This window comes from Uloborus diversus, chromosome 1, assembly GCF_026930045.1.
Source record: "Uloborus diversus isolate 005 chromosome 1, Udiv.v.3.1, whole genome shotgun sequence".
NCBI lineage: Eukaryota > Metazoa > Arthropoda > Arachnida > Araneae > Uloboridae > Uloborus > Uloborus diversus.
In genome coordinates this window covers 182920665-182936574 of record NC_072731.1, presented here as the reverse complement: position 1 = coordinate 182936574, position 15910 = coordinate 182920665, and the positions used below count along the sequence as shown (strand labels likewise).

Below are 15910 nucleotides of genomic sequence, written 5' to 3'. Positions count from 1 at the left end.
TTCCGTCTTTTCAAAAGCTTCGGCCATAGGTTTTTTTTTCTCCATGTTCAAAATGATTTTTATAGATGAAACAAATCTTTACTTTTGAATCTCTGACTCTCAAAAAAGGTCTTATTCTTCTGAGGACAAAAAACCGGCCCATCTGCTAAAGTTAAAAAGATAAGCTGTTTTTTTTTCCAAAAAATAACTAAGATACTCAATCTGTTGATTTCAACCATTCTTATCTTAATCTGGAAAGTTTCGTTGAAGTTTTTATCACAATGCATCTTATAGCCAAAAATCTCATACCTGAATTTTTTTTATTTATTATTTTATTTATTTATTTATTTATTTTATTTTTATTTATTTATTTTTATTTATTTTTTTTTTATTTTTTTTTTTTTTTTGTATGAAATATGAACTATTTATGTAACATGAATGATACAATCTGAAGCTTTTTTTCTGCAGTAGCAAATAGTAAGTTTTTTAAATTGTTTTTTATTACTAGGTTCTTTTTCTACTTTTACCTCCTAATAATCTTGGAAAATGATATGTTATTTTTTTATTTAGGTTTTAATTTTGACTTAATCTTACAATTTGATTTTACTATATAGTTACAGCATCAAAAATTAGCATTATATATTAGGGTGGGTCGATTTTGACTTTTTTTTGAAATCGAAAATGCCTGTGGTAGGAAAAGTTGTGTATTGGCTTCAAATGCTCGCATAAAAATTTTTTTGGAAATCAAAATATATTTAGATCCCCCGCCAGCCCCTTAAAGTTTGGCCAAATATGTAAAAATTGACATTTTTTTTAATTTTTTTTAAAAAAATCTTATGTATAATATTTTTAATCCCCTTTGTGGGAAAAGTTGTGTATTGACATCTAATGCTCATATAATTTTTTTTTTTTGGTAATCAAAATATATTTAGATCCCTCACCAGTCCCTTGAAATTTCACCAAATATGGGAAAATTGACATTTATTTGTTATTTTTTAAATTTCTCATGTTTGATTTTTTTTAATCACCCGTAGGGTAAAATGATTGCCTAGTAAGATTCTTCACTCATAAGTAATAATAATAATAATATTCAAACTCCGCTCAACCGGTGAAATTTGGAATATTTTCATAATTTTTAAAATCTTGACGTTTTAAAGCAAAAATTTTATCCAACACTTTTTTTTTTTTAAATTAAGCATTTTTTATATTTTATTTTTCTATAATAACACTATAGAATTCTTTAGGATTAAAACATAGGTATAAAAGATTAAAGAACCAGAAGTCTGTCGTCGCAGTTTTACAGCAGCTCTTCGCTCATTTTCCCGAAGTATTAGAGGAAAATGACTAAGAATTCACCTCAGAGTTTTTTGTAATAAGGAAGTTTTACACCTTATACATTGCTCTGTCCTCAAATTTTGGCATTAATTTTCAGGAAGCCAATGTTGTACGTATAAAGTCATCATGGCGTGTTGCTCCACAAACAGATAAAGATGCTTCTGTCACCAACCTAACTGCTCTTTCTACCGCTTGTGTATAACATGATAAATTCCACAACTCACTTTCAATAACGTCACCCATTTCAGCTACTTTCTCAAGTTCCGCATTGAGTATATGTTTGGTGAGTGGAGGGTCTGTAAGGACACAATTGTGCCTATTTATCAATTCTGTCTGGTCTTTTGCTTGAAAATTTAGAGGTGGAATGACAAAATCACGAACAGTTTCATTAGTAAGAGTTCGGGCCTTCAGGAATTTTCTGTAGCCTGACCAAATACTCTTACAAACGAAGTACTCTGTTTGCTGTTGTAAGCCACCTGGCATGAGAGCTTTTCTGGTGCTTTGGTGGACAGTGATGTTGAACAATTTCCTGAACATATTGCTTGACATATTTGATACAAGTATTTTTGGTCAGTGCCAAGTCCGTCTGTACCAACTGTTGGCAAATCAAAAGCGATTTTTTTTTAAAGTTGACAATTGGAAGTTGCTCACATGTGGCAAGAAGCTTCCCTATAGGACCATTATACGTAAAAGGACTTGTATTGCTTCCATCAAGATGCCGTAACAGATAGCTTAAAGGTAGCTCATTGGCTTGCAATTGACATATGAGTCACTGCAACGGCCTTTTTAAATGCAGTTCAAACAGTCTTATTACACCACTTTTCACACTAGTATTGACTGCTGTTCCATCTGATCCTACTGCAATTAAATCCACAGTAAATACTTGGGTTGTTTTTAAATAGTCTAATATGCTTGATAACACTTCATTCGCTGTACCAATTTTTCTGCTCTGAGTTTCTCGTTACAATTTCTATTTGGTTCATATATGCTTGGCTAAGTGCCAAGAATAGGCCGATTTGTCAGACTGGGGGTGGGTGATTTAAATAGTTTCATTATATCACAGAGAAGAAGAAAAATAAACATTCGGAGGAATCACACCATCTGACTCTTTGACAGTTAAAACTAAGCAGAAAGAGCAAAGAAAAAAGGCAAAACGCGCAATTTCAGATTCCCGGCAGGCGTGGTATATGTAATATGATAAAATTATTTTGTTCACAAACAAAGGGTCTTACTATTTACACCACAGGTATTAAAAAAATACATAAGATATGAAAAAAAAAATTTTTTTTTAAGTTGATTTTTACATATTTAGCGAAACTTCAGGAACCTGGCAGAAGGTATGACTATATTTTAATTACCAAAAGAAATTTTAATGAACATTAGATGTCAATACATAACTTTTCCCACCACAGGCAATTCAAAATATTATACATAAGATTTTTAAAAAAAAATTTTAAAAATGTCAATTTTTACATATTTGGTCAAACTTTAAGGGGCTGGAGGGGGATCTAAATATATTTTGATTTCCAAAAAAAATTTTATGCAAGCATTTGATGCCAATACACAACTTTTCCCACCACAGGCGTTTTCGATTTCAAAAAAAAAGTCAAAATCGACCCACCCTATTATATATGTCTAAAACATCAAACAAACTAAGCGCTAACATTTTGGTGGCGAAATGGAGCCACGCGCTTTTCAGTCCTGGCTAATTTTTAGAGTGGCACCCATGTTCAGCTGCATTGAGGTATACAAAGTGTCCATGCACCTGGAAATTTTTTTAAAAAAGTTCCGAGATTTAAAACCCAGAGGTGGAAGTAATTTTACACCAAATTTCAAGGCTCTCGCTGCTTTGGGGCTCCTTGTGTCCTTTGGTTGCTCCTGGATACAGACATCCTTTCACAATTTCTTTGATATTATTTTTTTTAATACAGTTGACTGTCTATTTAACGACGGCTTTTCACGGTCCCAGATGGTCCACTGTAGTGTTAAAAGCATTCTATTTAAGGACGTTTTCTGCTTAAGAACGATTTTTTGTGGTCCCTTGAAAGTCATTAAACAGAGAGTCAACTATATACAGGGGTCTGTCCAGGATTTTTCACAGGGTCCGTTTTTTGTGAAAAATCAAATAATTTTGTGAAAAGTGAATTAATTTTGTGAAAAATCAAAAAAAAAAAAAAAAAAAAATTTTTTCTTTTTGTTAAAACGAAATTTTAGAATTTAGAGATTGCACAAACTGCATCAATTAAACTTAAAGTTGAGTGTTTTCCTCTTCTACGTCGAGAAAATCATTATAGATTTTTTTTACTAATATTTGGCGGGGGTGGGGGGGGGGGGGGGCATCGCTCTTTCAAGTATCAATATTTATCTACCATTCTACATTATGTTAAATTATACTAGATATATTTCTGTACAGTACTTAAAATAATTGTAACAAAAATATAAATAAATAAAATAAAATTCAGAAAAGGGTTCAGCATTCAACTTTTTGACCCAAGACACTCTTAAAAAGCACAGAATTTCGTTTAAAACTTATAAATTCCGTGATTTAAACAAAAATAAAAAGATATTTCAATTGTTTACCTCTTAACAAAGCGTAATAATCATTAAAAATTCGAAAAATCGGATTCCCATAGCGAATGCAAAGAGATCGCAATTCTCAAAGTGAAGGCATCAAAAGTATAAAAATGGCTTGTAAAAGAAATATTTTTGATAAAATTATTTTAAAATTGCATTTTAGAGTCCTATGATAAACATATCATTAATATCTGTGGACACAGTTGACCCAAAAAATAAAATTAAATAAACCATCTACTTAGCATTTTAATTTTTGACTCATAACAGAAAATGGAATTTTGCTTTAAAAACTTGAAATGAGAGTGCTAACAGAAATAAAGAGACTTTTCATTTATTTGAATCCTAATAAAGCTAAGTTAGCTTGAAAAAAGAACAAAATATGATTCTCATATCGGATGTTAAAAGATTGCATTTTTCAAAATGTAGACATCTAAAGAAAAAAAAAGGTAATTAAAAGAGTTTACTTAAAGTTAATCATCCTTGTGTTAGCATCGAAAAATCAAAACCCATATAATTTTCTCCCAAAATAACAATTAAACATCGCACCGCACCGTAAAAACGCAAATATTGACAAGCTGGCAAAATGATGAGAATATTTTCTAATCAAGTCATTATAAAGGTTCAACGCCAGACACTAAGTGGTGGTAAGTAATTTTGAAGTTGGTAACACTATCTGAAGCGATCATATTTTTTCCTCACCTTTACTATCCCTTTGCAGTTCTAAGTTCATTTCGCAGATATATATTATTATTGTTTATTAAATCATGAGCAGAGAAAAGTGCTTACCAATGCCTTTTCAGAAAAGTTAACAAAAACACCGCTGCTAATTAGCTGTGATAAAACAAACAACCATTATATTTATTTGGCAGTAGCAATTATTTATCGCTTGCAGGAGTATCCCAAGAGTGCCGTTTTTTTTTTTTTTTTTCAAAATTAGCCGATTTTGTATAAGCTGATCCCTCGAATTTGACTTAAAAAAAGGTTCCAAAAATTATCGGTTTATACACAGAATTATGCGTTATTTTGCTTTCAGATTTGCTCTTTCAATGAACAATTTGACATCCGATCTTGTTTATCAGAATTTTGTGAAAGGTCCGTATAGTTTGATCGGGATTTTGTGAAAGGTCCGTTTTGGTTGATCGGATTTTTGTGAAGGGTCCGTTAACGGACCCAAATATCCTCTGGCCAGACCCCTGATATATAGAGAAAACAATAATGTAATCTTGAGGCACTAAATGGTATGTTGTGAAGAAAAGTATAGCATATGAGGCATGTTACTTCAGTGCATGGATGCTATAAAAAGGGATGTAAAAAATCAATCTTGTCTCAATCATCAGTTCTTGTAAAAAAAATTGGAATAATTTTTAAAAAAAGTTTTAAAATATTTATGAACTGGGAAAATTGGAAGTTTACATGCAAATTGTAAAATGTGTACTGTAATTGCATGTATAATCAGTGAAAGTATATAATTAGTGGGAACAAAAAAACGGCTGTGAAGTTGGACTGATTTTGGGGTAAAAGAGTCATAGTCGGAAGAAAACATGCAGACTCCAACTCTATGCTTCTTTTTTTCTCCAATTTTCACCGACTCTTTATAACCTACTTTTTCTTTGTTACAATACTCAATAATTACAGTTAATCTTAAAATCTTCATATTAAGTTAATTCTAAAGCAAGCAATAAAACTTATTTAAAAATTAAGCTAAGAAGAAATATAGATATGCAGTCGAACCCCGCTGTAGTGAACCCAGGATATAGCGATCCCCCAGTTGTAGCGAACCTTTTAAATGGTCCAAACTAAACTCCTATGTCGTTAATGCAATATCAGACACAATTGCAACGATCCTCAAATGCTAGAGATTTGACTATAGCGATCCAAAATTTTCTTAAATTTCAAACTTTTCATCATTTGGTGAAAAAAGTGAGAAAGAAATCCTATCATTTGTATTTACTTCAAGCAAATTTTATTGGACAGAATTTTTGACTTTTTTCTGTTACTAATGGAAATATCGTGCTATTAACCGTTTAACCGCCGAACTATTGACGGATGATCAAATTTGAGTAATTTTTTGAAATTATGTCTATTTATGTCTAGTAAATACAGAAATAAAATAAAATTTCTAGAAAAAAATTTTTTACTATGTTTTTCAGTATGTTCCATTTTTGGAACATTGGCGCTTTGCATGAAGTTTTTTTTTTTCAGAGAATTTTTTTAAACTAAGAGGTTTTGAATGCGGTTTTTATCTTAGCATACTTTATTGCAGAAAAGTAATATTTTAAATTGCATTTATGTACATATCAGAATTCAGAAAATCCAATACAGAAATATCTAATGCCCATGATATGAAAGGAAGCATTGCTGATGAAGTCGTTTCTCGCAATGGAAACATTTCTTAGTCGTATTTTTTTGCACACCGCGCAACGTCCTTGGGATGCAGATACAATATAATGTCTGTCAGACATTCTTGATCGATTATGTAAAGGACAACAAGGCCCTGGATGACTTTCTACTCGTACTTTTCTTCTTAGGAGGACAGTTGTTATTTCTCTTCGGAACTCTAAATGCTTCATCTTCACTTCGTGTAACTCACAATGAAGTAACCAACTAGCTACAACTGAAATATTCAGAGCATTACTAAAAAGATTCCACCACCATTTTTTACTCCTCAAATGAGGTCTGTAGCTCCCAAAAGTTTATCCAAGACGTCCACACCCCCCATTCCTTCATTGTATCTCTTGATAAGATGAGGTTGTGGCACATCTATCTTGCATTTCTGCGCATTTGAGTAACATTTTACAGATGCAAGTGGCTCATGTGTATAACAATTAGATGCTACTGTAACCACTGCATTATCATTCCAGCTGCACATGTACACTGATCCATCAGATCAATAGTCAAAATTTCCTCAATCTTCTTTAGAAAGGGTTTTTTTTGGATTTCAGTGGACAATGGCCAGTTCGGTTTTCGCGAATTGTTCCTGTTGCTCGTACACTTTTTTTTGATAGCTGAGAAATTAAGTCATATGATGTAAAAAAGTTATCAAAGTATACTTCATGCTCATGTGTCAGTCAAAACTGATAATAGATCATTTACAACTCTGGATCCTAATTGCACATCAGGGGATCCTTCTTTTTTGCCTGAATAAATCTCCATGGAATATGGGTATCCACTTGAAGAGCACAGCATCCAAATTTTGAAGCCGAATCTTATTGGTTTTCATCTAATAAACATTTTACATGAATGCCGACCGTAGTAGGGAACCATAGATTCATATATGCTCAATTTTTCATGAAATACACCAAATTGTTGAGGGTTTTTACACAATTCTTCGTAAATAGGGAAAACTTTTCTTAGTTTGTCATTTTGTTTTAATTCATGGTTGTCCATCAAATGAAAGTTGTTTTTTATTTTTCGAAAACGATTTTGAGGCTTAACTGTTGGTACAATTGGCACAGATGTATCTTCTGCACTGCTCCAATACATATCTTCAGAAGGAACAGAATGGTACCCACTCAATAGCAACAAACCAAAAAATTGTAGGATTTCATCTCTGTCAACATCTATTCTTCCTCAGTGATATTGCCTAGTTCATCAGGGGGTAATTGGCATATATCTACATCTGACAATGTCTCTAAATAAGCCACAGCTTGTTCTACAGTAAGAAATCTAATAGACATTTTTTAACATTTATGAACAGTTGGTATACGTCAAACAGAATTTCGTTTCGCTTGAAAACAAAGCTAGCGAATTATTGAACTGCATTTAAAATATGAAAAATAAAACGCTCACTAATGTTATTTTTTATTATCACGTGACAATGCAGCTGTCCGAGCAGGTGTGGATTCGGAGCCATATAGTCCGTCAAACAGAAGACTGTTATTATTTTCTTTGCTAACGAAACGTCATATCCTTTCAAAATATAAACTTACTTGGTTTTACCAACATCTACATAAGAGTACATTCAAAATGAGAGAAAAAAAAAGAAACATATATTACGAAAAATGAAATTTCCCCTTGCAAGTCGAACGATTTACTTCTTGGAAATTTGACTCCCTAAAAGCGCCAATGTTCCAAAATTGGAACATGCTATTTTGAAGGGGTAAACCTTTCGGAAATTTCATTGTACATTTCTACAAGCATTTTAAAATCATACATTGAAGTATTTTTCACAACTATAATAAATATCATCACATTTTCTCAAAAAGCCAATTTTTGGTAAATTTTATAAGAAAAAGTTGCAAAAAGCTAAAAAAACACTCATCTTTGAAAAATCGCAATAAATAATTGAAAACATATAAACAATCAAGCAGGAAATCAAAAAATACTTTGAAATAAGACTAAACTGTGTTAAAAAAAGCTTGTTTATTTTAACGTTATTTCTTGGGAAAATTTTCACTTAAATATGATGTTCCATTTTTGGAACATTGGCGGGTAAACGGTTAAGATGTTCATTATGGAAGTATCTTACTGAATTCTGACCTTTTTTTTTTTTGAAAAATCAGATGTAAAAAGAATCTGCACCTATACCACGTTGTTCAGTATCATGAGACGATAGCGAACCAAAAAGTCCCAAGAGTTTGAGTGTCGGGTTTGGGAGTTACGGAAAGGGGCAAAGAGGGGGCTGAAACTGCAGAATAGTGCCTTATTTCAACTGTATCTCCAACACTATTCCTTTTCATTAAAGTGTAATTGAATAAAAAATAAAAATGGTACATATTACTTAATATTTTTACATAGATCTGTCATTCTGGGGGGAGTGGGGGGATCCCTCCCTACCCCACCCATTTTAGAAATGCATTGTACAAATGCAAAAGTTTCAATGCAGGAACTTCATTGTTTTTTATGACATATGTGAGTATTTCCTTTGCCCACTCCCTCCCCCCTTCCCCCAAGTTTATAAAATACCGGGCCTAATTGAGTCAAAATACAAGTTTCTGCCTTGTTTCTGCTTCATTTCAATGCTATTTCTGCCAAATGTTACCCAAAATGAAGTTGAATGAAGTAAAGTTCTTTGAAAACTCAATCCAGACCTAGGGTTGGCAACCTAAGACCCGGGGACAGCATTAGAAACACGTTGTATGTCTATCTACCCTGCTGGTGAAAACTTATAAAAAAAACTCCATTAAAATTTAAAACAAAATGTAGACTTATTTTGTAATTTAAAAACGGCGTCTTTTGCTAAATGAATTTGAAATAACTAGTATGGAGATTGTGAAAATAATAGACATATACGCACATTGAAAATAAGAAACGCCTCATTATTCCCTAAAATTGTTTTAATTCAAAAACTTACGTTACCACACAGTTTTTAGCATTAAACTATTATCCAGTAGCTATAATAGACTGAATGTTATAAGCTGCATTATCAAAAACATACTGAATATATCCATGCTCCAGTTTAATGTCATCTTGTAAAGATACAGACCTTTCGAACTTCATTACTTCGTTGTATGAAGAGCAGATCCCCATTTTGAAAAACATCAACAAGTAACCTTAATCCGAATCTTCTATGTAAACACACAGCTGTACCAAACTGAATAAGTAATAGGAAGGAACATGGTCTTGTTGAAATAAGTATGGAATTAGAAATAGAGCAGTCACTTTCCTATCCATACTTTTTTATTTCTTTTGTTTGATTTTTGTGTTTAATGATTATTTTGGGAGAGTAACAACAGGAGAGACTCTGGAATCAACTTGATGCTTTCGTTTTGAATTTCTTTAATGGAAGGGAACTGTGAACAATCATAATCTTGATTTTTTATTTAACATTCTTATCAACATGGCATATTTTCGATAATTCTTTTTTCCTGTTCAACTTCGTCTGTGTTTCGATTTGTATACCATTTATTGGAAAGTAATTTGAATACTGTTTCATTAAAACATTATTACATTCACACCAGTAATTGTCGTGACATTAATGCTGTCACACTAGTGTTCCATGAGTTTTCTCTTTAAATGCTTGTCATGGTGTGACTCGACACCAGGATTTTGGCAACAAAAAAAATCAGTGAGCTCCTTGAGAGTGTATTGGCATTCATCATTACCTTCCAAAAGGTGGCACAACTTTTTAAAAGCGTCTGCTCTTGACGAGTCTTTTCGTGATCCACCTCTAACTGCGGCTTCTGCAGCCTTAAAAACATCAAGCTTAAATCGAAATAAACAGTATCTATGCTACCGTCCATCGGTTTAAACCAAGACCCTAGTGTTTGCAAGTCTAATAAGTACTTCCCGTCCCCAGGAATCGTTCCTTTTTAAGGCATCCTCACGGATTGCAGTAATAAGTGTTATAGTTCGTGCTTCAAACCAAATTTCTTTGGTAGGATTTCGACACTTAGATACATCTATGCATTTTTTCCCCACACAAAAAGCAAAGTGATTTAAAGTCGAAGGTGGATCGGAGATGCCTCTGTATCACATTACTTTCTGATGCCATACTAGGTGGCTGCGAAAGTTGTGTGTAGTTCTTTCGGCATGTTGCATGGAATCCAGTTACATTCCCATTCAGACAAGCAGTTTTCACTCCATCCTCCTTAATTTCACTGCATGTCAGGATTGTGTTCCATCTTTTTTCAGATACTTTTATAACTGTACCACGAGATCAGTACACAGCTCCAAAGTACAGTCCATTTCAAAGTACGCTCCATTTTCACAACACTTCAAATTCTGTTCATTTTATAACTTCAAATGTATATCACTTAATTTTTCATTACATTTTGAAACTTTATGGCTTATTTATACATATATATTTACAATTGTTTTAAGATTAAATATGTACCAACAAATGCAATCAATTTGAACATTTGATATCTCTTTATGAAAAATTTTATTAATAGAGCTTTCAGTCATAAAACGCAATCCAACAAGGCTAAAGCAATCACAACTAACGACTGTTTTGTGGACCTGGTTTTTTAGTACTGAAGGGACAAATTAACAAGTGAAGGAGGCAGTAAAATGGTTCCCATAGTCTTGCTAATTGCTTCCAAAAACAACATTTTGAAGAATAAAGGGACTTCTTTATGATGAGACCCTTTTAATGAGACAACAATGTTGATACCGGAAATTATCTAGATTTTTTGGGGGAAATGAATAGCCATCCTACAGGGTTCGTACGTTCCTTCAAAACTGCTCCAATGCTCCTTCATTTAGGAAATTTTTTTGAAGGGCCCTTCAAACTCCTTCCTTTTTTAGTTCAAGACTATGTAATCTTCCTCTATGACAGTAACTTATAACACTTTGATCGACAACTAACTTTGTCACAACGGCAATTTTAATTTCCTGCATTTATTTTTTTTACATAGATGTGATTTACAAATTGATCATAGTTAAGTCAAAAGTTGAAGGTGAAAATGGTATTAGATGGTGAAGATGTTTCATAAGTGAAGTAAAACATGCTTAAATGGTGCTTGGCTGAATTTTATGATTATTGTTTTTCCTTACACCACACTCTTAGTTGTTTAATTATTATTTAAATCTTTAAAACTACATAAGTAGATGTACTATATTAAGTGATAGTGTCAAAAAAAAATTGTTTAGTAAATAGCAATTATGATATTGTAAAAAGGGTCATCCACAAGTGATGTCATGCCTTGAAGAGGATACGGGTTCATGAAATTGTGACAAGGGAAAGAGAGGGGGTGACAAAAAGTGATATCACACAGTTATTGTAATAATGTTTGTAGAAAATATGGCATGTGTGTCTGTGACAAGAGGAGGAGTAAGGTGAAGTGTGACACTATTATAAGAGGGGAAGGGGGTCAAATATGCTGAAAAAAAGTGTGACATCATTTATAATGACTTGTTGAAAGTTTAGCTTGTTGACAATAACAAAATGTATTAGTAAATTTATCGTCAAGCGTCAAAAGCCATATTAGTGCCTGAAAGGAAGAAAAAATTATTTGTTCTAAAAATTTAATCCTGCATACAGCGAACTAATTAGTTAATTTAAAGAAATTTCAAATTAAGATTGGATTTGATTGAAAAGCTCTTTTTTCGACAGAATCGTTAACCGGAAAATGTTTCTCTCAGTCGGCACTGAATTATCAAAGCACTCTATTGCGTTTTCGGGTGGGAAAGAATTCTAATTTGTATTCCATTTATTCTCTTGCCAATTTTTTGTTCTCATATTGCTCAGAACTTCTATACATTGTTCGAGATTCATAGAAATGATTTTCTTCAGTTGTTTGCAACCCAGATCACACGCACACACTGACCTACTTTTATAATGAGACTAAGTGACATTTTTACTCCAAAATTCTCAGAATTCGTTAATAGCCAGTAAGACTTCTCCTCCTTAGACTGAAACGCAGTAGATTAGAAGCAAGAAGTGAATAAATTTTCCTGAAAAATGGGATGGACATACCCACTTGGCGGCAGGTTCAGAAGGGTTGAGTGGCCGTTCCTAGGGGTGTTTTTAACATTATGCCTATGGGCTACAAAAATCCATGCATCAAAAAGTTGGCTGTTAAGACAGGTGGCCGCTCGAAGAGGTTTCACTGAAAAAAACTATTCCGATCCCTGACTTCTATTGAGTTATCAGTTGAATAACTTCTTATGCATTGTTAAACAATCTAAGATAAATACATAAAAAACTTTCAAATTTAAAAAAAAAAAAAAACGGTCAAAGAGGAGAAAGGATGAATCTCTTAATACTGTTTTAAAGCATTCTATTTTTTAAAAAAAATAGAATTTTTAGCCTCTGGAAATCTAAAGTCAGAATGATTTGCTTCTATTATTTAAAGGAAAGCCTAGTGTTTTGATTTCCCAGCATTTTATTATTTGATTTGTCTTTGTTCAGTTTTTAATTTTGACATTATCAAAATCAATCATTTGTTTTCCTTGTATTCTATTAATTATTGATATTCAATTATTTTTGACGGCATCAAAACTGTTTTAGATGCTTTTACTGTAATATTGAATAAAGAAATTTTCTATTCTTTAGAATTGAAGATTCAACCCTCTCTTAATGCCATCCTGATTCCAAGTCACCTTAGCAATTGTAGTCAAAATAATCCCCATGGTTCACTTGGGACGAATAATCCTGGTTCTGGAGGAATGACCCACATGGGAGCAGATTCTTCTAACATTAGCAATTCTGTTTCATTATCAGCATCAGGTGGCAGTGTTTCTGCTGCCCAAATAGGAGCATCTACTTCCACTGCTACAGCATGACCGTATGATAGTCTCCCAGGAAGCAGCTAAGCCTTGTAACTTCATTGGGCTTTGTCAGATGTGCTAAAACTAATTTTTTGGAGACCAAATATACATCTGCAGTGCTCTCCTCTTAAGTTACATGAAGAGCTCGTTGTTGAAACACTGGAGAACACTGTTCCGGGTACCTGAACTAGGTTGTAAATAAATTTGACTATAAATATTGTTTTTTCAATTATAAAAACTTGCTGAAGTAAATTTTATTTTATATTTGTTTATAATAATTTTTTTTACCAAATTATGACACGATCAATTTGTTAAATCAATTGGAGTAATTACTAAATTTTACAATGTTTATTTTTATAATTCAAATTATTCTTCATCCATGTAATTTGGATTTTATCTTAATGATTTGAATTTTTAAGTAATTTTTGACTTTTTGCATAACATTTTATTGACATTGATATTTTGACATTTATACATTGATATTTTTTATTATAGAAAATATTTATTTGGTCTTTTTCTTCGTACTAAATGTTTATACAGGGGTCTGGCCAGAGGATATTTGGGTCCGTTAACAGACCCTTCACAAAAATCCAATCAACCAAAACGGACCCTTCACAAAATTCTGATAAACAAGATCAGATCTTTCACAAATTCTTTATTGAAAGAGCAAATCTGAAAGAAAAATAACTCTTTTTTTTTCCATGGATAAAACTGATAATTTTTGGAACCTTTTTTGAAGTCAAATTAGAGAGATCAACTTATACAAAATCTGCTAATTTTGCACAAAAAAAAAAAAAAAAAAAAAAATCGGCAGTCTTGCGATAAATAATTGCTACTGCCAAATAAATATAATGCTTAAATGAAAAATTATCATATAAGCTTTGTGCTACAATATGATTAAGGTGAAAAAACAACGTAAATAAAGCACAAATATTGGAGAAAATACAGCATATAGCTATTTCAAGACTACAATGGAGCCTCTTCATCAGTGCAAAAAGCTCACCAACACAACCAGAAGTTGCGAGAGAACAGTTCTCTCGCAACTTCTGGCTGTGTCAACAACAACATTTTTTTTCGGAATTATTTGATTTTTCACTAAATTAATTCATTTTTCACAAAATTATTTGATTTTTCACAAAAAACGGACCCTGTGAAAAATCCTGGACAGACCCCTGTTATAGTTATAAATTTGTACATGTAAAAGGCAATATTTGGCTATTTTCTTCTTTTTAAAACATTGGGAATAAAATTCTTCCGGTGAATTGTTATTAAAGTTTTAAAAGTTAATATTTCGTTTATTAGGTTTTTTTTTTTTTTTTTTTGCAGTTATTTGTTATCATATTTAAATTAATACCTTTTCATGTCTGTTAAAAAAATACTGAATGTGTTTTTTTTAGAAATTTGGATGCTCAATTTATCTTTTCTAAATGATTTGTCTTCCTTTTTTAGTTTTCACCCATCATAATCCTTAATGTTTAAACTAATTTAAGTACTACTTTATAAAATAATATTATATAGACGTATCAGTACAGCGATTCTCCAATAAGCGAGTAGTTTGCATTACTTGGGCCCATGCTATAATTTGTCATTTTATAATGTAAATTTTTTTAAAGCATAAGGTACTTTCTGTAGTGTCTTTATCAGTCTGGTCCCTTATCCCCCACCTCACATACTTATCTTGTGAAACAATTTGAACAGAGTAAAAGAAATGCCATCCTTTTACTCTGTTTAAAATATTCTATAGTGAATTTGCTACATTCACGATGGCAATTTTCTTAATTTAATCACTCTTGTTTCTGCTCATATTATAAATGTTTTAAGCTGTTATGAAGTTTAAAACATTTATTATATACGCAGGTCTCCTGTTGTAATGTTCATGTTGGAAAAGATGAAATAGATACACCATATGAGGCAGTGAGAAGCAAAGGGATGTAAGTGGCAAAATTAAAAATTTGGAGATAACCAGTACAGATGGTAGGTGAACCTCTCCTCTATCTTGGGACAAGAGATAGTACTAGTAGCCCTGGCAGGTGCTGCTGTATAGCATGATTTAGAAAAAAAATTCAATGCAAGTCTACCTAGGATGTTATCTTTATACAGACGTTACTCAAAACTTGAAAATGACCACTTTCATCCCTTTGCTTCTCACTGCCTCATATGTACTAAATGACCTGAAATAACCCACTTATTTGAGAATCAGCACTATTGTACGCTTGTTATTTTTGTCAGTTTCAACACAAATTGTGTTTATGTGCTCCGTGTACAGTCCTATGGAAAAAAAACAAAACATTCGTAGTTGCACAGGGATCATACTTAACAGGAAATTAGTCAAGTGTTAGTCGATTAAGCTCCTTGAAAATTACTGAAATGAAATGTGAAAGGCTAGAGTCACTTAAGAATAAATATTACCTTCAAAAACCTAATTATAATGAATGCACAAAGTTTATGAAATGACGGAAAAAAAGTATAAAAATGTTTTACAGAAATGCAAAAATGTAAAAGCACTTTTATTAACTTTCTTACTTTTACTAAAGAGGCTTGAATTTTATTTTCTAAATAATGGTATATAGCTCCTAAAACAGCCACGTAATTTATTTTAAACCGATATTTTTATTGTTTGGTGAGTTCATCATACACTTTATCATCAAAAATTAAGTTACCGCAGTAGTTTTAAAATTTTACTCAAAAATATTTTTATGGTGGAATTTTCTCATTTTTATGGTAAAGCAGCTCCCCCCCCCCCCCCCCCCCCCAAAAAAAAATGCTTTTGAAATAGAAATCCGCTGTTCTATTTGAAATTTATTGATCAATATTCTTTGATTTCGGGGGGGGGGGGGGAGTATTTATTTTATTTTTCAACATATTTGGC

At 32.2% G+C, this 15910-nt stretch overlaps 1 protein-coding gene across 1 annotated transcript in view; it reads left to right on the top strand.

Annotated features, from left to right (window-relative positions):
- LOC129233910 (glycogen synthase kinase-3 beta-like) overlaps positions 1 to 15635 on the top strand; it is a 46439-nt gene extending 30804 nt beyond the window's left edge. Inside the window, exon 9 of the mRNA XM_054867839.1 lies at positions 12827 to 15635. Coding sequence (XP_054723814.1) covers positions 12827 to 13056 — 230 coding nt within the window. The 3' untranslated portion in view covers positions 13057 to 15635. The remainder of the gene's footprint in view (positions 1 to 12826) is intronic.
- Positions 15636 to 15910: the final 275 nt, after the last annotated feature.